The sequence below is a fragment of the Parasteatoda tepidariorum genome, chromosome 4, assembly GCF_043381705.1.
Source record: "Parasteatoda tepidariorum isolate YZ-2023 chromosome 4, CAS_Ptep_4.0, whole genome shotgun sequence".
In the NCBI taxonomy this organism is placed as follows: Eukaryota; Metazoa; Arthropoda; class Arachnida; order Araneae; family Theridiidae; genus Parasteatoda; species Parasteatoda tepidariorum.
In genome coordinates, this window is record NC_092207.1 from 82221151 (window position 1) to 82248908 (window position 27758).

The 27758-nt window shown below is 29.2% G+C and overlaps 1 protein-coding gene across 4 annotated transcripts in view; it reads left to right on the plus strand.

Annotated features, from left to right (window-relative positions):
• LOC107452768 (cytokine receptor) overlaps positions 1–27758 on the plus strand; it is a 92914-nt gene that overhangs the window by 38615 nt on the left and 26541 nt on the right. Inside the window, exons 2-4 of one of the 4 annotated variants that reach the window (XM_016069345.3) lie at positions 1451–1580; positions 20223–20432; positions 27213–27500. In XM_016069345.3, the coding sequence (XP_015924831.2) occupies positions 20333–20432; positions 27213–27500 (388 nt within the window). In that variant the 5' untranslated portion in view covers positions 1451–1580; positions 20223–20332. Of the gene's footprint in view, positions 1–1450; positions 1581–20222; positions 20433–23684; positions 24032–27212; positions 27501–27758 lie in introns of those variants that run through there. The other 3 variants (XM_071180123.1, XM_016069346.4, XM_016069348.3) reach the window with 3 other exon arrangements.

Sequence of the window (27758 nt, forward strand, 5' to 3'; positions counted from 1 at the left end):
AGACCTTTGGTAAATGTCCGAAATATATACTAGGTCTAGTTAGTACCACTGCCCGGTATATCCTAAACTGATGTTTTTTAAGGTTCAGTGCCACTGCCCGGTATGCATTTACCCGGTATTTATCTTCGAATTTATTGTCAGTAAGTATCAAAATATCGAATAAATGTACTTTATCGTCAGTAAGTATTCAAAAATATCGAATAAATGTAATCTATTGTCAGTAAGCATTAAAATATCGAATAAATGTAACCTATCATCAGTAAGCATTAAAATATCGAATAAATGTAATTATATCCACGAATAAATTAATATCAAATCGGATGTAATAAATATTTTGGATATTCACCAAAGCGACTATGTGAATCTTGACATTCCCCGGTGAAAGTCGACATTCTTCAGATTTCTGTCAGTAGAGATGTATTTTATACTTTGCCGGCTAATTTTAGGCATTCTATACAATGCCTAGGCATTCTGTACAATGCCGGATTTCATACTTTGCCGGTAACATATATATTAAAAGAATAATATTAAAATAATATAAAAATTAAAAGTAAAGTAGGTCTCCAGAAAATAGCATTTTTTTATGTTGTAATACAAAGAAAGCTTAATTCTTGCGACCAGTTCAAAAATTTATGCAAGATATGTATTCTTCCATCATCAGCATGACAGCCTAGTACAGGCCTGAGACGTCCTAACTATAGTCGCTTCCCTCTGATTTGATCAGACACTAGGTTTCTCCATCTATTAATGTCCATGGTTTTAAGATATTTTTCCACAGAATCTATCCATCTGGTGTTTGGTCTTCCCCTTTGTCGGTTGCCAGTAAACTTTCCAAAAATTCGTTTCTTAACTGAGTCACTATCAAAATATAAAATAAAATCTATGTTGAATCATAATATCGCTCAAATTTTCTACAATGACTTGCGCTATGATGAACCGTAGTGTCTCACTTCTTCAACTTGATTACATAATAATACACTTGGAAATAATCATAGTTCAATTTAATAACTTAATAAGGTTCAATAAATTTTTTATCGTATTATGGCTCAAGGTGTTTCATAAATGAACTGATTTTTCCAAGAGAGAAATTAAAAGTAAGTATCAACAAATGGATGAAAAGAAATAATTTTTTTTTTTTGCATTTAAAAAAAAATTACTCCAAGAACTCATCAGGGATTGAACCAAAATCAATTGCGATATCTGAAAACAATAGGGATTAATTTCACTACAAAAGATATTTCAATTAAGATGAAAAGGAAGAGAAAAAAAAGTGGAAAATGTTTTTAGAAAAATAAGTTTCATTACATTTATTATCTTCTTTAACGCATCCATTGTCCCGAATTATTTTTCACAATGCAAGTAGGCTTTAAAACTGAAATAAAAGTTAAGATAGATATGTTAACACTTTTTTAATATAAGCTTATTAATTAGCTTATGATTTCTCTTGCAGAGCGAAAGCAGGATATTAAAAAGATAACTGGGCTCTAAGGTCACATGATGCGAAAGTAAAATGAAAAGAAGAAATATTGTATCATATTTTAGAATATAGTATTTTATAGTATCATATACAGTTTGAGAAGGTAAGGACGAATTTATTTATTTATTTATATTATTCATATAAATCATATGTTTTATGCTAAATCTATGTATTTTAAAATTACATATTATACGTCTTAAAATAACATAAATTATCAATTCAACCTATAAAAAATAATTTAACCATCAAAGAGATAATATTGTAGTAACTTTCTCAACAATAGAGATGTCTCTTTCTTCGCCATTTTTGATTTTAGGTTAATTTTTCATTTGCGTTTTTTGTTGTTGTTGTTGTTGATATTTTTCGATTTAAATCAACTTTTGATGGTTGAATGTTATTCGACAGCACAACACCATTCAGAGAAGATTAAAAAGAAGATTCGCTTTATTAGAGTAAGGAAAAAATAATGCTTGATCATTTTTAGAACTTCTTTTGATTTTCAAGTTTAAAGTTTTTTTTTTTGGTTTTGAGTAAGTTATTTGAAACTACACATTGTTACGTGTTGAACTAATGAAAACTGATTTGATGATACTAATTTTTTTCAATGTAAATTATGTAAAAACAAAGATAGGTATCAAAAATCTAAAACTATACAAATGCATAATGCTAGACTATCTTTTAAAAAGCTGAATACATTAAGGAATTGCTATTTAGCTCACAAATTTAGTGCGTATCCCCTACTCGGGATTTCGAAGTTCAAAAACTCATCACGGAATTTCACATCACGGAAGCAAACACCATTATCTGTAGGAGTTTGTGGAGCATAAGAAAAAATAAAAACAATAGTTTAATAATCAAACTTAACATTTAATAAAAAAAAGGAAATAAGTTTAACAGCGATATCATGACTGGTGAGAGCTGCCTACATGCAGGGTTGCCGGATCAAGTAATAATGCGAAATTAGATTGTTCTATGGAAAATAGTTAGAATTAATTATCAATTCGGGACTTTTCCTGCCTAGAATTTTCGGCTCCGTGGATACCGGGGCTTTTCCTTCTGAAGAGGCTGGCGCCTTTCAGCGAGGAAGTAGATGATGCAATTCTTCCAAATATTGCAATAATATCAGAAAAAATTATTAATAGCCACTCTAAAATATTGCACACTTTTTATCTAAATTGTCTAGGTAGACGGCCTTGTATTTTAAATTTTTTAAAAGATACAGACTAAATATCCACCATCAGTTTATTCGCTCAGTTTATGGGATAAAATGAAATGAAAATGATTAAAACTCATTTAGAAATTTCCTTTTCAATTTTCATTCCTTTGACAGTTTCGGGAAGAAAAAATAGTCTCTTTATAGACCTGTATTAACATTAAATTTTAAACGGGATAATCTTCATACCACCCTTTTTTAAGTCAAAATAAATGATATTTTTCAAAAAATATTTTTGTTGATCGTGATATCCAAGATATGTATAATAATATATTTTACATTGTAGTTAATAGTCGTAGTGGTACTTTATTTACGTCGCACTAGAGCTGGGGGTTATGATTACGATGGGTTATTATACAAATCTCTGAGGACGATCTGAAGATATGCCATCACTTACCTCAGCTGAGAGAACTGCTCCCCGCTTTGTTAGCACGACGACATGTGCGTGACGTCGAGCACTTTAAGGTAGAACAGTTTCACGAAGATCGATACGACACCTCGGTTCATTTGCAGGGTGATCAAAGTAGTCACCCACCCGCTCAATGACAGACTAGTCGTGCTTGACTTCAGTAATCTACTGACTACAGCGTTTTATGATCAATCTACTTTAGTCATATCATATTTTTAAACATATTGGCGCTAAATTTGAGTAACAAATGTATTTTTCGTTGCCAAGTTATGCATATGCAACTTGAAAATTCCTGCTCCTTGTAAATGTCATTGACATTTTACATCGTGACATGCTTACTGTAAGAGCCTTCCGTGTTTTCAATTTTTTCTGATAATTTTAAAGGATTATTACAATCAGTATAGGGGCCGTTCAAAAAGTACGTACATCCCGAAGGGGGGGAGGGGACTCAGTTGTGCTCTATTGAAAACAAATTACCCTCTTTCCCTGNCACATGCAGGATGTACGGTAATGTACGACGGGAGGGGAGGGGTTTAAAATTTCTCCATTTTTGTGTGCGTACTTTTTGAACGGCCCCATATGTATCTTTAGGCTGGTTCGGAAATAAGTAAAAAATTCCTCAGACTAATTTGGTTAAGGCTTATTGAAATAAACCCTCAATAAGGCTATACACAATAAGTATTCACTTCTCTGGGCTTATTGCAAAACGTCCGTAAAAGAATGAGATTGTTAGTTAAATTAATTTGTTAAAGGAAACTAAATAAATGCGAAATTTTAAATTATAGAAAAAAGCAAATCTACTTCGATGAATAATTAAAATTATGTTTTAGTAACTTTCATTGATTTCCAAAATTATTTTCATATGAATATTAATGAAGTATTCTGTACGCGAAGTATTAAATTTTTTTTATTAAAAAATTTATTTACAAAAAAAAAACACATTTTTAGCCTTTAAGGAGAATGAATATATAGGTTGAAAATAAAATAGGTGGTAAATATGTGATATGAATAAATATGGAAGAATTTACCCCTACCCGCCCTTATTTAGGGCATACGGGTAAAATGAATAAATATGAATAAATATGCTAAATATTGGTGTTATTTGATCATTTTGAAAATAGCGGTTATGCTTTTTTGAACCAGGGTTTCGTTAAAGTTCAACAAACGTGTAATCAAGTCTAAGATGTGCCATACTTTAATTTAATCTCAAAGTAGGGTTGCAACAGAGTCAAACAAAACTGTTTCAAAATTTTTATTTAAATATACTTATAAATCAATCAAATTCGTTTTTTTTTTGAAAAAAAAAAAACTTAATGAAAAAAAATATGTGTAGCGCAAATTTTAATGACAATATGAAATTTTCTTGCTTTAAATATTGTGAAAGTTTGTTCAAAATCTACAATCATATACTACGAAATTTATTCAAATATAGTTGAAAAACGGAACCATCATTTAAATCATATTAGTTCTTAAAACATCACATCAGAAATTTCGAAACTCAATCCATGCAAACATGATTGAGCCTGTCGCGTCTTTTCAGACATCAATATTTATCTTTCAGATTGTTGGCGAAGTGTAATATTTTTAGCATTAATTAGAGAGTATAACTTCCTGCGGGGTCTAAGTCTTGCAAGATAAAGTACGATATCATGCCAGGAAGTGATAGCTGACCGTTAAAGGTTAATAAAAGTAATGCTGCTGAGATATGTCACCATATTTAAATAGACTTTTTTCTATTTTGGTAGCGATATCTCTTGAAAGTTTAGTAATCTGTTTGTATAGAGTTTATTGATCAGTATTTAAGACGATATGTGTATGTTTAAGAAAAATAAAGTTAATTTTCAATAATGAGCAATAAAGTAATTTTCAAAAACTCTGAAAAATATCGGTTCAAATTGGAACCAAATTGCACCGTAATGTTAAATAATTAATACAATGAAACTAAAGCGAATGAAATATAAACTTCATTAAACTTTCATTGGCTTCAAAAGATATCAAAATGGTAATAAAAATCCACATGCTTTAAGCGCTCAAAAATAGGCGCCCATTCTCAAGAATTGTTGAAAGGGAAAAAGAAAAACAAAAGTGATTTAAAACATAAAAAGCAAACTTACTAACGAAAAATGGAGAAAAAGGACAATAAAAATTAAAACCAAAGCTAGAAAAACCGTAGTAATTGAGAGTGAAACAGAAAAAATTTTAAAAAATGTCTAAAAAAATCCCTGGGAAAACCGTTGTGTCTAAAAGAGACGAAACAAGAAAAAAAATTCTGTTTTGCATTTCTTGTCTACTTTTTGTTAGCAACTTTGCATTTTATGTTTCAAATTACTTTTTTTTAATGCTCGTGATCAGCAAGTCTTGAGGATGGACACCTATTTTAGAGCGCTTGACTTTCATTCGCAAGACTTTCATTACCATTTCCATGCTTTTTGAAGCCAATATTTGTAACCAAGTATACCTTAATAAGGTGTTAAATTGAATTATGTTTCAGTTTAACTTCAACAAAAATATTATTATCATTTAATACAGTTTAAGCAGTTAGATAATAAGATCTAATTAAGTACTATATAAAGGCTGCAGTTAATTTGAACGATGGTTCAATACGCTCCAAATTTTCTAAATGTTCAGTTTGTTGATTATCTTTATGAAATCATATTTTACCTTAAGTTCTTAAAAACTTCTACGAGTCAAATCTCATTCATACATCCGAGGGTATTCAGGGAAATTATTTCTAAGATAATCCTGTTAATTAGAGACGACGGTGGAAAATCTATACCGATCAGAAAAAGACTAGAGAATATGTTGTTGAGATTTTGACTAACTATGTTGAGATTTTGACGATAACGATAAAGATTTTTACCGTGATGAGTTACACTTTATTTTCTAAAACTACGTCAGCCGAGCATGTGATCTTTGAATTTCATTAAAAAGTCTAAAATCTCAAATGGTGAAATTTTCATTGAAACTTCGGCATTATCCCATTAATACACCTTAGTTAGATAAATAGCCGCAATACAGCCAACATGAGTTAGATAAATAGCCATTTATAGTACTGATGAAGATGTGCCATTGTGACATTGAAACGCGCATAAGTTTTGAAAAAAAATTTACCACTTGTGATTCTAAACCATGTTTTTAATAAAATAAAATATTATCACTTGGAATTACTTTTAAAATTATGTACGATATTTGATTTAGAAAATCCCCATTTTGACAAACTCTTTCTACACGAGATTGTTTGAACTCTGAAATAAAGTCACAGCACTTAAAAATAAATATAGCAATGGAATCTGTTAAGGAAAAAAATAGGTGAAAACTGTAAACGTGATCTAATTCTTTACCATTTAAAATTTCGAAATGAGTTGTGCAAAGGCTGTAAAAGCTGTTTATGCACTCTAAGTTTGTCATAGCCAAAAATTATCTCGCTATCGCAGTGTAGAAGTCAGGAGAGAGAGTATCATCTAAGATGAGCTTCTCATTGTAAAGAGGCTTAAAATTATCTATGTATGCACCATTCAAATTCCTTAGACGGGTGCCAGCCTCAAACTCTTAAATTATTGTAGAAGCGGAACCTAAATTTAAAACCAAAACCAATGAGGCAGATGCTAGCGGGTGATTTGTAGAATCTGTTAACGAACAACATTAATCCGAGGTTGAAATTCCTTAACATCACTGCTTTTTTTTAGTCCTCCATCTTGAGTTTTGTTTGTAACAAAGGAAATTTATCAGATTTTTTTTCATTACAAAGCAACTTGTACGATTTTCTTTTCTGCATGAAAGTTTTTGTGTTTTTGAGGTTGGTTGCCTTTTCTACTTTTTAAAAGGTTTTTGAAAAATTGTTGTTATACTGATCGGAATTAATTTATGTTGAGCGAATATAATATGCAGGGTAGTAAAGAAAAAATTGCACTCTATTGCACTCAATCAAAACTTATAGAATATATTTTTGAATTTTATGTCTTCAAAGCCCATTGACTTAAAGAAGTAGTATAGTTCAGTACTAAAATATCAATATGTCTCGTAGTGGTGTTGGTACAGAGCAAGCAGGCAACACAACAAATTAATATTCATAATAATTTAACTATTCACAGGGTTCGTATCGTAGTTGTCCGGATATTTCTCATTTTCTTGATTAAAAATATGTTGTTTTTATTTTCTCTGTTTATTTCAACTTTTTGTTCTGATATTTCTAATTTTTGCGTATGTTCAAAAGTTCTCCTTTTGCAAGATTTGAATTTTTGATTCCGTATTATTTGAATTAATAATGATAGTGGAAGTCTCAAATTTCAATAATACCAATTTAGGGACCGTCTACTAATTATATACTACATGGTTCAGGTATTTAGCCTTACCCACAGGATTCATTGTTTCAACCTCTTAGGGGGTTTAGTCATGCTATGTAAAGGAAACTCGATTAACTGTTTTCAGGGGTCTGTGCAGACATTTTGTGAAAGGTACTGTTTTCGTAAAATTGTGAAAAAACTATTCATAAGTTGTGAATAGTATTAAATAAGCGTTAAGTCACATTCTTTTAACCTGGGTCCTGTTTTTGTGAATTTGTGCAAATGGGGTACTGTTATTGTAAAAATTGCTAAAAACCTTTTTAAGAAGTTTTTAAATTGCAAATAGATACAAGATTCTGCTCAACAATTGCTGCTACTAAATTAGAGATGCAACATACAAATATTTGGTATTTAGCCTACACTGCTCAACACATAATATTCATTTCGGACGAATAATAATAATTTCAATTGACATATTTTAAATAACACAACTTAGTAATGTATCACTTTTAATGTGTTGCCCATTAAGTAAAATAAAACAGCTCTTAAATTTATAATATTTAATTTAAAAAATTGCCAGAAATTAATTTTTATTTACATAATATTTAATTAATTAATTTTATGAATAAATATAAATTGATCAATTATTTATTTACAAAAAAATCTGATTTAATATTAATAAGAATGTGCACATGTGTTTGTAAAAGTAGAAATATTTTATTTGAATACTACATTTGGAATTTAAACTTAGGGAAACTTAGTTTGTCTGTAACAGTCTTTCTTCTCCCCCTACCGGGAAGGGTTTATTTCATTAACAAAACAATAATGAAGATAAATTATTTTATGAAGGTTCGTTTTTATGAAAAGATATTTTGTGAAGGGTCCGTTAACGGATCCAAATTTCTTCTAAACAGAGCCCTGGTTTTACATTATCAGATTAGTAAGATGATGATTTCAAGGTTAATAAGTTTAAATATTATTTTCTGCAAATGCAATAAGTAGTCTTGTAGTTTCACCAATTACTGATTCACCTTTTTCAATCTGATTTTAAAGTGATCGATTCCAATTAGCAATGCAGTATATCATCGAATTTTTAAATGATGAATAGAAGAACCCTCCAATAAATTACCTACTAAATATTTTTGTACAGCACTAAATTTACTAAATTCACTAAAATTATTTTTGTACAACAATGTTAAGTGGCATACTCATTATGTTTTTGTTTCCAGAATTCAATTACAAATTTTAATTATATAATGGTATGAGGAAATATTAACTAATTGATACTGGTTCATTTTTAATGTGTCAGTAATTTAAAATTTTTCCTTACATTTATTTGAAATTATTATGCGTTTTTCAATATTAATGAAATTATACTATTAAAATTATGTAATTTCAGCATTAATATAATAATTAAATTATTCTTTTATCACCTTCTATCCTAAACTCACTAATTTTTAAACTAAGAAATAGTATATTTTATTATTTATTGCAATAAAACTTGCTTTTACGTCGAGCAAATTATGCTTTTTAGTTAAGAGTTTGCATTTTTAAAAGTAATATGGTTTACATGTTATGTTCTAAAAAATGTCCTGCCTTTTTTTGGGGCCCACTGCAAATACTGTATTTACAGACATATAAAGTTCTTTAACTTTCATTATTTTCTCAGTCACATTTCAAAGACAAATGATAATTAAAAAGAAGCATCATTGACTGTTTACTATAAAGAATTGTCAACTGTGAGGAAGCGCTTCCTATCTGGTTATCAGTGACTTCCTCTTCTGGTCGCTCAACCGAACTTCAATTTATTTCCTGTTGAAGTTTAGCACCAAAGTATACCTTTTGCATTATGGCACTCTTATAAATGCAATTTTAATTTTTGTTTATCAAATTCTTCCTGCTTCCCTTTTTTCAAACCCTCACGTCAGAGCTGCTTCGGAAATCCCGGTACTATGTAGTGTAATCTTGAACAGAAATCTCCTATGACGCTCTTGTCTACAGGTGATGATAAATACCTCGTCAACACACTGGCTTTGAACTTTCTCGACACAGAACTTAGTTGTTGAGAAGTGATTATTTAAAATATTATTTGTTTTCTTTTTTTTAAAAGGAATAGATTGCTATCCCAAAAATAGATCATTTCGCGAATTCAAGCTTCTTAAAGAAATCAAAACAAACGAATTAAAAATCCACTTCGTTTGCTGTTTTGGAACAGTAGTATAGTTCAATTAATCATTTCAAGGCAATCGTGGCCTCATTGTTACTAGAGGTTGATTAGATTGGTTATAGAGGTTGATTTTTTTCTTCTGTTGCATGGGATTTTTAAGCACATCTTTCGATCTTTCTCAGATGCTTTCGTACAGTTGATTTCGAATCTACAATCGGTTTCTTTCTTCAAGAAATGATGCAGTTTATTTTTTGTCGAAATGTACAAGTTTAAAAACGTTGGATTTAACTCAAGATCTTGTAAATGTTGTGGCAAACTTCTAGAGAAGTTAGGGCACATCATCTAGATTAAAATTACATACGAACCAAAGTCCGGAAACGTTATCATTCGCCACCAGAGGAGCTTCCCTATTATGAGCAGTTTCTTATTGTGCTTCTGAGCAGGTCATAATAGAGAAGTACCCCTAGATGCGTAAGGCGACATTCATGGGCATGTGTTCCTTTTCTGTTTTAATCCTGGTGGATTATCTGCTCTAACTCTCCTAGAAGTTTACGCAATCCCCAATTATAGATAACGTTTTTGAAATTATACATTTCAACGAGAAATAGTCTAAAAATGTCATTTAAGAAAAATCAGTATCTTTAGAACAAAGCTAATTCCATATTTGAAATCTCCACATTCAAATTAGGCAAGATCAAGTATTTGTATAGATCCAACAAGAAATATGTTCCCCAGTGTTATTGTAGAATGTAACAAGCAAGTTATTGGTCTAATTCAAAAACGATCTTTAAAAATATTGCTTTTAAGTATTAAAATAAAAATATATCTTGACGTTAGTTCAAATATAACTGTTTAACATGTTACGTTTTTATTCTTTGTTTTAAACTACTAAAAATGAACCTGTTGAAAAAAATTCGGCTTTTATTAAAACCATTTTTCTTCAAAAACTGAGTGTTACATTACATTAATTACAGTGGTATGTTTGGTCAGATGGAACAGAATATTCTATTTTTGTCAGTTTGAAGAACTTTCAAGCATTAGAAGTGTGAAGAACGATACTTTTAAATTGCTTGGAATTGTACACACAATAATAAAGTTGTTGTGTGCTTCGAACATTTACACAATAACTTCATTATTGTGTGAATAAAAATAATTTTAAAGTGTTTTAAATTGTAATAATGAAATACCTATTCTTTGCAACCAAATACATTTTAATCATTATTTTTAGAAAATATTACAGTTTTATGAAAAGAAATACCTAATAAAAAGAATGTATGTGATTGGAACAATATAGAAGGGAAGTTTACCATTTAAGGATCTTGTTAGTTTGAAGAAACAGCATCAAGTATTAGAAGTGTGAAGAACAATAATTTTAAATTGCTTGAAATTGTGAAAACAAAATTCCTTTTTTTACAACAAAACATACTGTCGTTATTATTTTTAACAAATCTGACAGTTCTATAAAAAATACTAAATAGTAAGAAGATTTAGAGCAATTTTTGAAAAAAGAATAAGGTTTACTCTGGAGCAATTTAAAGCAGAGCTGAGATGTTTTGGAATATGATTGTAATATGTTTATAGTTTTTTATAGCTTGAAATAGGATAAATTTCATCCCTATACCTACAAAATTTTAGCTATTTCTGTAATAAGTGCCCTTCAGAAGCGAAAGTAAAAAATAGACTCCAATTTTGAAAATAAATTTTAATAAATTGAATAGAAAATATGCTTAATACTAAAGTTGAACTGTACAGTAAAAATTTAAACTGGTACAAATATTTTATTTTAAAGTTTAATTTTAATGTTATGAAATGTATATATATATATATATATACACACAATCTGGAAGAAAGTGACGGGACAACTGTAAAGTTTGGTGGAGGAGGATTGATGGTATGGGGCTAGCCCACTGGTAAAGGTTGATGGTATGATGGATGCCGATGGATACTGTGATATTCTCGACAACCATGTTCTTCCTACCTTGTGGGCAACGTACGGTATGGATGATTGCTTGTATCACGACGACAACGCAAGATCCCATGTTGCAAGGAGGACTCTTGATTGATATGTGAACAACTACGTTAAACGCATGGAGTGGCCGGCGCAGAGCCCTGATCTTAACCCAATTCAACATCTCTGGGACGAATTGAACCGTCGGTTGAGGGCCTGCACTCCACTCCNAAGGAGGACTCTTGATTGATATGTGAACAACAACGTTAAACGCATGGAGTGGCCGGCGCAGAGCCCTGATCTTAACCCAATTGAACATCTCTGGGACGAATTGAACCGTCGGTTGAGGGCCTGCAGTCCACTCCACAAAAGCAAGGATGAACTATGGAGCTTCCTATTAAGCATTTCGAAGGAAATTCCTCTTGCCACTATGGCTAATTTAGTGGAAAGCATGCCCAGAAGGGTTTCAGCTGTGATCGCAGCCAAAGGAGGCCCTACCTGCTATTAATTTTAATAAATATTGATTTATGTCGTTATAATGTCGTGTCCCATCACTTTCTTCTAAATAGTGTATATATATGCTCAAAAAAAGGCAAACTCCGTCACCATTAATTGGTATGAGAGTTTGCGGCACCCTAGCAACATTTGTGTTTAAAATTTCTACAGCCATTTCAGAAAGGATAAAATATAAGTAAGTCTTTATAGCAAAATGAATTTAAATAAATACTTGGCGTATAACTAAGTATTTATCACTGCTAAAATTATTACTTAAGACAGGCTAACAAAAATAATAGTTATCTGAATAATACTTATCGCACTATTTATATTTAAAATTTCTACGAATATTTTTAGAATAGATCAAAAATAAATAAGATGCCTTAACAAAGTGAATCTAAAAAAAATGCTTGGCGTATAACTAATTGTTTATCACTACTTAAATTATTACTTAAGACAACCTAGCAAAATGAATCTAAATAAGCAATCTAAATAGTAAACGTATTGTCACAGATCGTCTTCTCCTATTTACCTCCTAGGGGGGATGGAATATCAAAATATTCTTCCTTGGTGGGTCCCTATGTCATAAAAGTAACTCATTGTACAAATTTTATATTTGTAGATTTAGTAGTTAAGACTCTGCAATAATGTTTCAGTCAAATAGTCAGGATATGTTTTTTAGCATGTAAAGATTATTTTAAGCCCAATACATTTTTCTCTGGAACGTTTCTATCCTTTTGAGACTAAAATATTGGACAACATTCGATACAATTTTATATCTAAAAAGATGATTTTTTGTTTGTTTGTATGAATTAACAAAGCGATTGACTCTGAAAGTATGAGAAATTCGATTCAAATAACCTTTCGGAGAGTTTTATGGCATAAAAATATATTATTATGACTCTAATGGAGTTTTTTAAGTCAAAAATGGAAATAACAAACACAATAAAAACCTTCCACAGCATATAAAACTGCTAAGTAATAAAAATCGTCATTTTTCTATAACAATTGAAAAAAATCAAAACTTTTTAAAAGAAAATTCTTTTTAATTCTTTTTATGAGTTAATTTTATTCTAAGCTACATACTTCTAAGTAAAACCCTCCTTTACTGCCGTTACGTAACGCTCGGGTTTAGAAAGTTAAATTCAATATAATGCATTTTATTTTTATATTTTATAACCAGCGTTAAGCAGCTGACCCAATTCTGAATTAAAACTATCAATGCTCAGTTCCGTATCCTTGTTGTTTTAAATCTAACCCAGAAGACTAGGAAACTTCTGTATTAAGTATTGGAAGAAACCAGACATCTTGGAAGACTTTTTGTTGAAATTAATGTATTTAGATCTTATTGTATTTAACCAAGAGGCTCGAAATTTTGATTATAACTTAAGTATTAGTTTCCAAATATCAAACATCTCAGAATAAGTTATCGATTTAATATGACAAGTGTAGAGCATGAACAATATTTGATTCCAAATAACTACGATTATTAAAAAGAATAGACAACAATGTTAAAGTAAAAAATTCCATGGTCTATTAAATGATAAATAAAATTTTCACTATTTCTATCAATAAATCTCTTCTCCCACAGTTCTAAAATCTATTAATACTAAATAAAATTTGTATTGTTTATGTATCTATAAATCTATTCAACAAAGGTTCTATGATACATTAAATGCTTAACTAAAAGTTTATTGTTAAAATCCATGAATCTATTCTTAAACGATTTTAGGTATAATCTATTTCCCTACAAAAATGTTATTCAACATTCTTATCTGCGTAAATAGGGTAACATAGGCAAAACTCGTCTTATTATCTACGATCATAACCTATGTTTAATATACGCAGAAGGCTTAATACTACCTTTACAAACCTCAAATAGAATGCTACTAGCAACATAATTTAAGCAAAGTGACAGAAAGAGTATCTCACTTAAGTTGTTATGTAGCTGAATAAAACTTTTTCCGTCTTTATATATTTCTTCTCCGTTTTTAATTAAAAATATTTTCATCATAATCAAAATTAATGTATTTTTTGTTGATTGTTTAACAACTTTGCATTAAATTCCAATATTTTTTATGCATTTTCTACAAATATTTATAGGTCCCTGAATGACAAGTTCCGAGTTAATTTTGCTACCTTAATACGTTTCCAAGTGGGACCTTATTATCGTGCAAATTAAGCCTTGTTAAATTTGATTGCACTATGGCTCAACAGGAGAGGAAATGTGGTTTAACTTAAAACCTTGTTAAAATTGCAGCATATTTGCATCATATCATGATTCAAGGTACAGATATTAAACATTCAAGGCGTTGAATTTACTTTTTTGAGATCATATAGGTAGTATAATTGAATGATTCGACTCTTACAAACTACTTCATCATTATGCAATGCTCTAGGCTAATTGAAAAATTCACCAATATTTTCTGTTAAGCGTGATATTTTTTCAGTCTTTTACAATCAGTTCATATGCCTTTAGACTAATCAAAAACTCTGGGAAGAGTTACTCAATCAGTTGAATTTACTCAGGCTTATTGCAATCAGCTTTGTACTTTCTCATGAGCTTTAAATAAAGAGCAGGGGCTAATTTTAATTTTTACTTTTTTCTTTTGATTGAATTCTTTTTTAATAAATTTTGGATTCACTTGGATCACTGCAATAAATCTTTACTACTGGGCGTTTATTATAAACGGCTTAAAATAACTTAGGCTAATTTAACAATGGATTAAATATTTTCTAATTTATGTAAATGTAAGTATGCTCATTGCAGTAAGCCTAAAAACTCTCAGGCTGAATAGAAAATAGTGAAAACTTATCCATTTAGTCTGGCGCATTTCTAAATGATCATAGCTGTTTGCGAAGAGTCAGATCTTTCAATTAACCTATCACAAGTCTTGGTAGATCAGGGAATAGAGTGCTTGCCTTTAAGTGCGTCCAGGTTCTAGTGGTCTCAAGTTCGAATCTCAGTGATGGCTGATCAATGCGAATTCTGCTTCCGGCTTGCACTGACCACAGTGATGCCGCAAGAATATCCTCAGTGGTATGCGGATTCTGGGCTAGACGTGCGCTAACCGTGGTAGGTCTTCGCGATATTCCTCTCCATGGTTAGTTTCATCGAAACGTATTCTATGAAAGATACTTTGTCTCAGCGTTTGATTCAAGAGTTCTCCTATTCACCGAGTTAGGTTCAAAATTATAAGGTTACGGAGTTGAATATTGATTGAACAAAAAAAATTTATCTTATTTTTCACAAAAAGAAAAGTTTTTCTTTTGTGAATGGAATAGTTTTTAAAAATCTCATAGTTCTAAAAGCTTTTGTTTTATTTTATATCTGTTTTGCATGAAACTTTTTATTTTAGAAATGCTGATATCGTAACTGTCGTCTTAAAGTTTTTATATATTAAAAATATATTATTATAATTAAAAATCCTAGTTTTATATATTTTTTCGTTTTATAACTTTAAAAAAGTAGTTAGAAAATCTGTTATATTTGCGTAAATTTACTGTTATTATTATTTTAAATATATTGTTATTATTATTTGAAATATATTGTTATTATTATTTTAATTTGTAAATTTTCTATAATTTTTAAAACAAACTTACTTTTATTTTTTACAAAAAAGAACAGTTTTTCTTTTGTGAATGGATTAGTTTTTAAAAATCTCTTAATTCTGACAAATTTTGTTTTACTTTTGCATTAAATTTTTTATTTTAGAAGTGCCGATATTGTAACTGCTATAAAAATCTTAGTTTTACATATTTTTTCTTAACTTATTTAATAAATTATATTCTTGTTAATTTATAATCATATTGTAATTTATTTAGATGCCATATTTCAGCGTAAAACTATTTTTAATGAAATATAGGAAAATTAAGCTTTTACGCGATTATAAATGCCCATGTAAAAATATCAAATGCATAGAAACAGTAATGTTCGTTACTTCAATACAAAATGCCTTTCATTAGCTAAAGACTAGATTTATATTTTATTGAATTATTGTATAGAAAGATAAAAATTAGAAAACATAAATAACAGAGAAATGAAGGCTTTGTAGTAAACCTTTTGAAGTAGAATTTTTATTAAATATATTTTTCATACTTTTTTCATTATTTTGTATTAATTAAAATCAAAATAAGCAAAAAATATTACATTTAACATTTCAATTAACTTATGGTTATGAAATAAAGCATGAAACACCTATGTCTTTTTCTGAGTTAAAGGTAAAATCTTCCAAACATGGAACACTTCCAGACAATATTTTCTTTTTATAATTTGTACTTATTTGCAGTTATTTAAATCTAAGAGAAACAGTTATTCATCGTTGAAATTTCTTTAATTAATAAAAATAAATTATTAATAAACTTCTAAATATGAATGAGAAAAAACATTTTTATCGAAATATTTTTTCGGATGTTATATTTCAGTACAAAAATAATTCTGATAATCTTACAGAATTTTTTAGTGACTATGAAACTGTTTTTGCTTATAATTAAAAAAAAAGGAAAGAGAACAAAATATAGTAATATATTTTTGCGTAGAATGAGCTGAAATACAGCTGGTTTATTTGATTCTAATAATAAATCAAAGAAAAAACTTCCTTTACATGAAAAAAACATATTTTTGTTGACTTAAAATTTCGTTGTTTTTCACTAAAAATGTTTTGAAATATAACTCAAGCAAGGTTTTACTAGCTCTCAGAATATTTTAAAAATAGTAGCTAAAAGTGTAAAAACAAAATGTTGATTTTTATCGACAATTTCACTTATTTCTTATTTTTAATTCCCGCTTTAAATATTTTAAGCATTGCAGCATTTCAAAAACTCGTTGATTTAAAACGTATTCTGGAAAATTGATTTCGGAAAAAATTTTGCTGCTCTTCACTATTTCTTGTAAAGAATTATTCTCGATATATTCATAAGCTGATAAGTTCATCTTCTAATTTATCATTGGCTCATTCATTTCCTTTTCTTTATTTTTTTATTTATTCTTTAGTATTTTTTTTTTGAAAAGAAATCAAGTTATAAAAAATAAATGTCTAAGTCATTTTAGGACTAAGCATCCAAGCTTAGCATCAGCTAAAGCATATAAATGGAGAAGGCAGATTTTTAGTACTATTTTATTTAAATTTTTTTACCACATCGGGAAATGGCAAATATGGATTACCCTACATTGAGAAAAAATATGGTTAAAGCTAATAGAATATGGTTAAATTTACAGTATTTCTGGCTCTCTGGCTGAAAAAGCATGGTCGTCTTTGATGAAGTGCTTTGGTAATGATTTTGCAAAAGAATATTGTAATAATACAGTAAAATTATGTTAATAATAATGAAATATTTTTTCACAATGTGTGATAAGCAAATGTGGTAAATTTCGGTAATTTTATCATGATACCTTAGAGCAGCGATTCTCAACCACTGTGCCGCGACACTTTTGTGTGCCGTTAAATTTCAGAAATGCATATAGTAAAAATTATAATGTTTTTTTTTATTACGAGAAAAGTTTAAATTAAAGAAAAGTATATATGTGTGCACTTTTTATAANCTTCGTTTAATAATATTCGTTACATAATAGTTGAAAATAGTTCTGGAATAGTTAAAATGGTTAATTATATAAAATCAAGACTGTTAAATAGTCGCTCATGTAGTAATTTATGCCAAGCTATGGAAGCTAAGTACGAATCCTTGTTACGGCATACGGAAGTAAGGTGATTGTCCAGAGGAAAAGTTTTATCTTGTGTAGACGAAATGAAAATGTTTTTTGGACAAAATAAAAATTATGATTTTGTTCATTTGTTGGAAGATAAAATATGGTGTGCTAAGCTAGCTTACCTATCAGACATTTTTGTTATTTTTAATAACATAAATTCAAGTATTCAAGGGCAGAAAGAAAATATATTAAACTCAACGGATAAACTGGTGGGATTCCAAAACTAAATAACATCATGAAAGAATAAAGCTCAGGAAGGATATTTGGAAAAGTTTGAGTCATTCAGTCCCAAAAGATTTTAATAAAACTATTCATAAAATTTTTATTGACCATTTGACAACATTAGAGGAGAGAATTATTCATTATTTCCCAAATTTAGATATAAAAAAAATGGATTGGGTTCGTAATCCATGTGTGATAACGAATACTTCTGTATTTGAATTAACTTTGAATGAAGAGGAAGAACTAATTTCGCTTTCTAACAATCNAACAAAATAAAAATTATGATTTTGTTCATTTGTTGGAAGATAAAATATGGTGTGCTAAGCTAGCTTACCTATCAGACATTTTTGTTATTTTTAATAACATAAATTCAAGTATGTAAGGGCAGAAAGAAAATATATTAAACTCAACGGATAAACTGGTGGGATTCCAAAATTAAATAACATTATGGAAGAATAAAGCTCAGGAAGGATATTTGGAAAAGTTTGAGTCATTCAGTCCCAACATATTTTAATAAAACTATTCATAAAATTTTTATTGCCATTTGACAACATTAGAGGAGAGAATTATTCATTATTTCCCAAATTTAGATATAAAAAGAATGGATTGGGTTCGTAATCCATTTGTGATAACGAATACTTCCGTATTTGAATTAACTTTGAAAGGAGAGGAAGAACTAATTTCACTTTCTAACAATCGAGGTTTAATTTTAAAATATTCGGAAGAATCAATTAATTCATTCAATTAATTCATTTTGGATTACCATTAGATACGATTATCCCATGATAGCCAAAAAGCTTTAAAAATATTATTACAATTTTCTACATCTTATTTGTGTGAATGCGGATTTTCAGTATTAACCAACATAAAAACGAAAAGAAAGATCGAGACTGTTAAATGTAGAAGACGATATGAGAGTAGCATTGTCATTTTTACAACCAAATGTAAATGAAATGATCAAAAAACATCAATATCAAATTTTTTCTTTAAAAGTATTCTTATTATTCATTTGTAATTAATCCCTTAATAAACGTGTTTGTGTAGTACATATTAAGTTATTTTATTTTACATTCCAAATTATTATCATAAACTATTTAACACAGTGTATTATAGGTATGTAAACAATTTTTAAACTTATCTTTTTCTTTTTGTGCCGCCAAATTTTGACTTCGTTAAAAGTGTGCTGCGACAAAAAAAGGTTGAGAATCACTACCTTAGAACATGGCACACAAATCCATAAATTTGGTTAAATTAACTTTTCAGTTTTGTATTTTTTACAATATATGTGGTAATAAGAAGTACAATTTTAAAAATCAGAATTATTGTTAAACCGTTACAATATGGATGGAAAAATAATTAAATGATGGTTTAAATACCATATATTTTGTTTTTCATTACCAGAATTATGTTGTTTTTTTTTAAACTGAAACGTTATTCATATAAAGTATGGTAATTTTACCGCAATTTTTTTCTGTATGTATAATACCGTAATTGTGCGGTATTAAACTTAACTTAGAAGATAAAAGAATTTCGGATAAATAAATTTGCGTTTGTGTTACTTTGAGAAGAAAAATCATGGACACATTCCACTCTTTACCTGATGGTAATGGTACTTTAATTTGCGAACCCGCTACTGTCCAGAATATTTCGTGTTGAAATACTGAGCGGTACAGAGCAGAAACAAGGGAAGCTAACCAATCAACAAGATATCGGTGAAAATAGCTCTCGATTCCTCCTTATAAAATTTTTGAAAATTTTATAGATATTTTAGGAAAAAAAAATATGTCGTATAGTACTTTTACTTTATTTAAAAATAATAAAATGAACATTTGTTCAAGTACTCGTGTCCATTTTCCCTCGAATAAAAAAATTACATGCAGTGCAGTTAAATCAGTAAATGAGAAAAAAAAAAACTTATATTTTTACGAGTTTTGGGACGCTTTGAACTATATGATACCTCTCATATTTTGATGGATAAGAATTCAAATTCATCAAAAACAAAAAGATATGTTTATTGAGATAAAAATGTCTTTGCGTCTGGTTTCCTAACTTAAGTGTTATTAACTTATTAATTAGCATATTTAGAGTTATGTTTTTAAATCATTAAGATTTGCACTTAGTACGTGAAAGTCTGATCATTAGAACAAACATTAATCAAAGTGATACCTTTTTTTATATGGCTCACAGTACGTATTTGTTTTCTGAACTTAAACTAAGATTGCTAAACTCTGTTTTGCTAGTATACTTATATTATTGATATTTTGATAGTTACTTTATTTATTTATTTATTTTTATTTACAGTGCGAATTCTGATCCAATGAAAAGTAAAAAGGATCTGATGTCCGATCTCATGCTTCCTATACATCCTCCCGATCCTCATCTTCCATAAACTTCCAAGACCCTTCTTTGATATGAACTGGTTCTACTATATACTTTTGATTCCATTGTTTTCTCCCTTTTTTATTGTTTTATCCGGAGCTTGTTGGGGGACCACAGCACCAAACTATGGTGGTATGTATCTCTTACTATTCTATTAAGAGTTGAATTTTTGAAATGATTCCTAACATTAAATGCAAGGCTTGTCCGGAAAGCAAATATTGTGTAGGTAAAACTCGCGTAATTTTTCTTCACTTTAAAACCAAAATTTATTTTTTATATAAAAGAGTATTTCAGAAACTATTTTTCTACTCAATTACCATCATTATTCAGACATTTGACATAACGGGAAACCAAAGACTGTCGTGAAAGGAGACTGCTATTGTTTAAGGCTCCTATACTGCCTAATTCAGGGGCTCAGCTACTGTTGAACACCATCATCATCATCGTCATCAATTTATGATCAATTTATGCCATAATTTTTATAACCTCAAAAATACTTGTTCTTTTTTTAATCTATTGGATCTAACTTTTAACATATTGAATTCGAAGTTGTGCAAATTTGTCCAACTCTTGCAAATTTTTCTCTTATTCCAACTCCGATTCCATTGATCTAGCAAAAACTATAGATTTTTCAAGCATTTATTTTGAAAAACGTCATGAACTTGACAAAATTGAAAATTGATTGATAAAATAACAGGGAAAGGATAGTTACTTTTCCTTCATCTCTGTTTTTCTTTCATTTTGTTTCGATTGAAAATAATTTGATGGAACTTACAAGAAAAAGCTGAACTTTACCTAATTGATTAATTTTTGATAAAATAAAAATTTCTCTCTCTTTGAAACTCTCTACTTCTTTGATTAAACTAAGATTTTTGAATCTTACTTTAAACGACTAATTCAAGTAAATGGGATCAAATATTTTAATTTTAATTTATATTACAGGAATATTTTATTTTAAGGAATATTAAATTTTTTCTGTAACTCTCTGTTACTTGAATAAACTAATAATTTGGAATATTATTTCAAATGTAGACTGTTTAAAGTAAATAGGACTAAATATATTAATTCTATTAAATCTATTATCTTTAGATTATAGGAAAATATCTCCCTTTCTATAACTCTTTGTGGCTTGGAAAACTAACCGTAAAGAAAATTATTTTAAGCAAAATTAATTCAGATAAATTGTATCAAATCTATTAATTTCAGTTTATGGAAACGGAATATTTCTCTCTCTTTTTCTTACAAACATAACTTCTGAATCATTATTATTAAACTACTGAAGATTTATTATCAAATAATAAGGAAGAATTTAATCCAATAACGAATCTCTTGAATAAATAATAAAATTATTTAAAATTTTTTAATGAAATTGACCAAACTGATTAATTTTAATAGTTCTATCTATAGTTCTTTCTATCTTTTTTGCTGTTGCCGCTTCTTCTTTCTGAAGAAAATTATTTGAATGGCATGATAATAATTGTCGTTCTTCAAATTTATTACTCCCGCAGTGGATTTATCGTTAAGACACGGTTCCCAGCAGATCACAGAAGTAAAGCATCACTGGCTGCGGTCAGTGTGCGGGTAGGTGACAACTTCGATTAGTCTGCATAGGGATCAAGGGTGTGCGGTATTGGTCCTCGTTAAACTGTTCTACCAAAAAGTGCTCGACTTCGCGTGCAGGTCGTCGGGCTACCGAAGCGGAGGTGCCAATCCCCTCTGCAGAGGATCAAAATTGTGATGGCATGTCTTCGGATCATCCTCAGGGGTGTTTCCCTGACCGTCGCCAATAGCCGAATAAATATAAATTTTTATAATTCCAAATAATATAAATTTCTACTTTATTCTTATAACTTTTTTAAACATAATTATTTCAGCATAATTATTTCTGCGAAAAAAATATAAACACTGAGTTGAATAATTTAAATTAAAGGTAAAATTTTATTAAAAAATAATATTTTCTATTAGGTTTATTGCTACGTTTTTCATTGTACATTTGAGATATGAAAGAATATATACATATCTTATGCAGTTTGATCAAGTGCATGAAGGGAAAATTTAATTCGATTTTCTCTAAATCGTAATTTTGCTTTAAAATACTATATAAGGAAAATTTTCCCTGACGACAATCATATGGATGGGTGATCGTGTAAAGCTGAGGGTGGTGGCGCTAGTGATAAAATTGCTCTTTCAAGACTTCCGGGTTACTGCTTCCGATATTTTTTTACGCCGCAGATTTAAAAAACTCGCCATTATATTATTGCATCATATCTTTTGAAAGTAATTCACATGTGCCGAGTTCTTTCTTTCAGCCTTTAAACTTCAGCATTATCATATTAATATTATAATCATTAGAATATTTTCTAATTAGGCTAACTTAAAAAGATATTTTTGGCGACATTTTATTAAAATGTAGCTAAATAAGGGATGAAATACAAAACATGGCAAACCTTAAGAATTATTCACAATGAGATATTAACTTTCCAAAATTTTTTTTGGCCTTACGACCTCTGAGAATCAATACATTTCTGAAAGCTCTTATGAATGGTACAATTATGTTTAGATTTGAACCCAAATTACAATAACAAAACTGCATAGAATATTAGGCTTGTTCATACATCGCCTCGTAGTCATAACATAAGCGGAGGGATACACTGGAAATTTTCTAAATTTCTTACGGTTTAAGGACGCTTGTTATTGTTTCAATTAGACCACAAATCCATACGTGTGAATCAAAAAAAGTGAAAATGATTTTTAAGGACTTTTCTCACTGCATCCGGTTTAGGCATTTGAGATCACTGTTGAAAGCAATATAGAACCTAATTGGGGGGATTTTCGCTGGAAAATGTTTTTCACCTAACAGAATAGCATTTCCTTTCTATGGTGATCGGAAGTGCGTAAATCGCATGCAATGAGATTGCCCTTAAAAAAAAAAAAGTACAATTATTTTCACTTGTTTATTATTCCCGATCACAATGCTCTCAGGGAAAAATACTTGTTCCTTGTCTTGACCTTTCCCCCTTCCTCCTCTTCATAGTTGTATAGGAATGTGCTACGATATTTTCCCCTTTCTTAATATTTCTCGTATTTAATTGTCAAAAACATAGGGAGCTTTCTTTTAGAATTAAAATCAATGCAATTTTCAGTTCCATTTAGTTTCTTAACTTCACAGTTTTTAATCTATTTGAAAATCAAGACAGAAACCAACGTTCTTCCTCATTCTAAGAATCTCCTCACACTAATGGTAAAAGCATGCTAAGCGTTGCCATTGATAGAGAGTTCTGTTTTGCGCCACCTGTAACTCATTTCAATCGCTATGACGTTTAAGTTAAACCATTCAGGGTTTATAAGGAGTCTTGTTTAAGAAGGTTATAATGTACGAAAATAGAAAGCCTAAAGTGTCATTTAAAAATAAAGGCATGCTTTTTATTGTTTACAATTAGAAAAACTATTAAAATGTTTAAAAACTCGGCTGTTGATTTCTTATAGCTTCAGATGTTTGAACGTAATTTCATTATAAAAAAAAATGAAAGTTATAATATCATGTACGGAGAGTTTGTTAAAATAAAATATCATATTTTATTATGTAGAAAAGTCATTCATTGTAAAGATTTAGAAAAGACTTGATAAATAGCTTGTAAAATATATTCAACTAAATGCATGGCTTGTAATTTGCAATTTTGTGTTACAGCTTTGAAGTGTTAGAGAGATGTTACTTAAGTTCAGGAAAAAAAGTAATCGTTAAAGTTAAATTAAATTCTAATATTTTGTTTTCTTATTTAAATAAATTAGTCATATAGACTAAATCCATTAATGTTATGTTGTATATATCCATAATATTAGCTACATTTTTGTTCTACTATTCTTTTGTGTTGATAAAATAATATTTAAATTATAATAATTAAATTATTATTTTAATTATAAAACTTAAAAAAAAATGTAAATTCTCGCATTCTTTTTCATAGTTCTATTACTTTTCAAATTAAGTTTATTTTACAATTCAATTGACTGTAAAATTTTTACTTTACCGTACACTTCATATAAGAAATTAATTGGCCTTAAAATGAAATTAAGTTATCACATTAATTAAGTGCATCCTACTGACTAATATAAAAGTAAATATTTTTGCTTTTAACAAGCTTCTTTTAACAATAAAATAATGAAAGTTTTTCCAGCTCATTATTTCACTTACTTTTCACTCACTCATTATTTCACTTACTTTTGATTAAGCTGTTTTCTTTTAGTAAAACCTATTTTTTTCTCCCAAAAAAAATATATTCCTATGCAAAGAGTTCCTAGATAAAAACATATGATTTTTTATTTACTGAACTAAAACTGGCCTTGGTTATTGCAGGTCAGAAAAAATTATCTTTGGAGATTTATCCTTCTTAAAAAACTGTTGTATGAATCTTTTCTGAGCAGACTTGAAGTTTTATTATCTATTAATATTTCTTGTCAGATGACATATTTTAGCTGAGAAAAAATTCATTTTAGCATAACTTTTATTTATCTTGAAATATTATGTTGACAATATAAAATAAATTTCTGCAGTAAATTATAAAAAAAAATATTTACTGAAACAGTGAATGATGTGAATTAATTTATTTTGATGTCTTAAGACATAATATTAATAATTAGCTTTTTAAATTGATTAAATATTTATAAATATTGTGCTGTGAAGCAGTCCCTCTATAGGTTCTCTTTATAATTGTTATCTTGTGTAATTTTTTTTTATTTTCACTTTATATAGTGTAACAAGAAAGAGCCACATTCCACCCCCTCAAATTAATGCTGTAATTGATGTTAAATTTTAAATTCACTATTTTTATCATGAAATTCTTGTGATAATTATAAAATAATCAAGCAGACAGGGGATTGTAGAAATAGACAAGCTTTATCGTAGGTTTGCTATCCAGGATTAGTTAGTTGAGGACTAGGACTTGGCTAGTCCTAGACTAGAACTTAACTAGGACTATTTAAACAGACACAACAGACTCAAGTACACATAATAGTACATTGCACACAAGCCTTAACTGTACCTTAGATACTGTGACACATTCAAGAAACGCAGTTTGTTGTAGATGAAACAGCACAACTAAATTTAGTTTGCTTTCACGATAGTCGCTGTCCGGAGAAATATGGCTTTATTTAAGAAGTACAACTGTTTGACTACTAGAGGTTTAAAGTAATTCTGAAACTCCCATATTTCTATTTGCAAATACAATTCGGCAAATTGCTGTGTTGTTATCGACATGATACCGGCAGACGAAATCAGGGCTGTCTCTCAACCTTTGACCCCTACAGAATATGAAATTTCACACCTTCTATGATGAAGTTATAATATATGATGAAAGTTATTATAAATTTCAAAAAATATAGTTATTAATGTTATAAAAATTATTTATATATTTGTTATTGATGCAAAAGTGCATAATTTTAAGATATTACCATTTGTTTTTAACCGAAAACATATTATTAAATTTATTTAGTTTTATGCCAAACTCATGTTCATAAAATAAGAAAATAACGCTGTTTAGGTATGTCAATATTGCATATTATGACTTTACGTTCTTAATATTTGATTTTATGGAATAGAATATGATCATAATACATACTACATTCAGTAAGTATGAATTTAAATATTGAAATGTTAAAAAAGTTTAAGAAATGCTTGAAAAAATGTATGAAAAGTTTGTTTAAAAAAGGTTATTAAAGATTCAACTGGTTAGAAAGATTTCAATCGCAGGATCAATGGTAATCGGGTGACCAAAATGAATGAAGAGTCGAGAAATAAATGTGACAATTGGCGATCATATTTTTATTCATTCAAATCTATTCTCATCTTTACTGGTCCTGTCTTAGAGATTCCCGGAGTCACTTGCAAGTGGTGATCAGATAAAAATTTATGGCTTCTTCATGGATGAATTCTTGTCGTCTATTCTTGGCCGTTTTCGTCTGTTCACAGGCATTTTTGAGAAGAAAAAAAACCTTGGTTTATCCCATTGAAGGAGCACCAAATGTGCAGAAGAAGGGAAGCTGGATTGCATCCAACATTGTCTCTCCTAACGATGTGCGTCTAACATTCGATAAATTTTGAAATTTTTGGAAATCATAAATGTAGAAATTTACCTTATCTTCAAAATAGAAATTGTAGATCTCTTTAAAAGCTTTTAAATCTTAGTCACAAGCAGAGAAGGCACACACAAAAAAACCTTGAATTAAACTAACGATGAGCACATACTTCTTTGAAAGCTAATACATAGTAAACCACTCATGGATGGATCCCAGGTAACTTTGGGTTGGCAGTGTTTTCACTACAGCGCGAGAACGCGAGAATCTCGCATATTTTTTTCTTTTCTCGCATTAAAAAATGATTACCGCGAGAAATTCGCGTTTTCTATAAATCAATTTCAAAATTCGCGAAATTCTCGCATTTTGGAAAAAGCTTCCCTATTTACCAGTAGGTATTGTTCAGAACCTTTTCGAACAACAGAACACAACCCCTCCGAACCACGGTACCCCTTTCAGAACACATTTCTCTGCAATCACGTGTTTACTGTAGGTATGGTTTTTCATGTAAGACGTTCAAAATTTTTTTATGCACTAATGTAAGATGGACAAATACCTAGTAAAGGCAAAATCTTCTATGATGATGCAGCAAGAATATTCAATAAATTGCATTTNGAGAACTAGGCAAAATAAGAAAAACATAAATTCACCTATAAAAAAAGTTAATATTTAATTTAATTGGAATTGCTGATGAAAAGTGAATTATTTTTTGATTTATGATTTTTAGCTACTGTGGTTGCAGAAGTATTAATTTTTATAGCTAAGATTTCTGCATAAATAATTTAATCTTTGCTTGAAATAAAGACTATTAAATTTTACATTATACTTTTATTATTTTAATTTCAGATACTACTCGAGATTATGATCTTCTTGTTGGTTCAGAATTAGATCTTAATTGTACTTTAAATTCTGAAGATTTATCTGGCATATCTGGAAAAGTAAATTCATCCAATTTGGTATTTAAAAAAGATAACCAAGATTTGTTGAAGTTTACTCATATAATTGATTCACGGACAGCTCAGTTAATCATTCCCGCAGCACAGGAAAGTGATTCTGGAATCTATCATTGTACATTGTCAGTACCTGATAAATCAACGAATCCTCATGTATGCAGTACACAAGTCAGTGTTGGCTGTAAGTATTTATTTGTTGGGTTTACAATTTTTTTAAATTAATTATTTAACATTCAAACTTATCATTATATTATTATTTCGTGGATTGTAATATTCTCTTTTTCTAAAGATGCAATACTTTTGAAGTTTTGTGCATTATTCAGTTTTTTGCAAGATTGATTCTATAGCTAATGTTTAAAGTCGAGTGGCAAACAATGTGGCATGCAGGTCATAGGTTTGGACATTAGTGTGTGAAGACTCAATTAAAAAAACAGTGTTT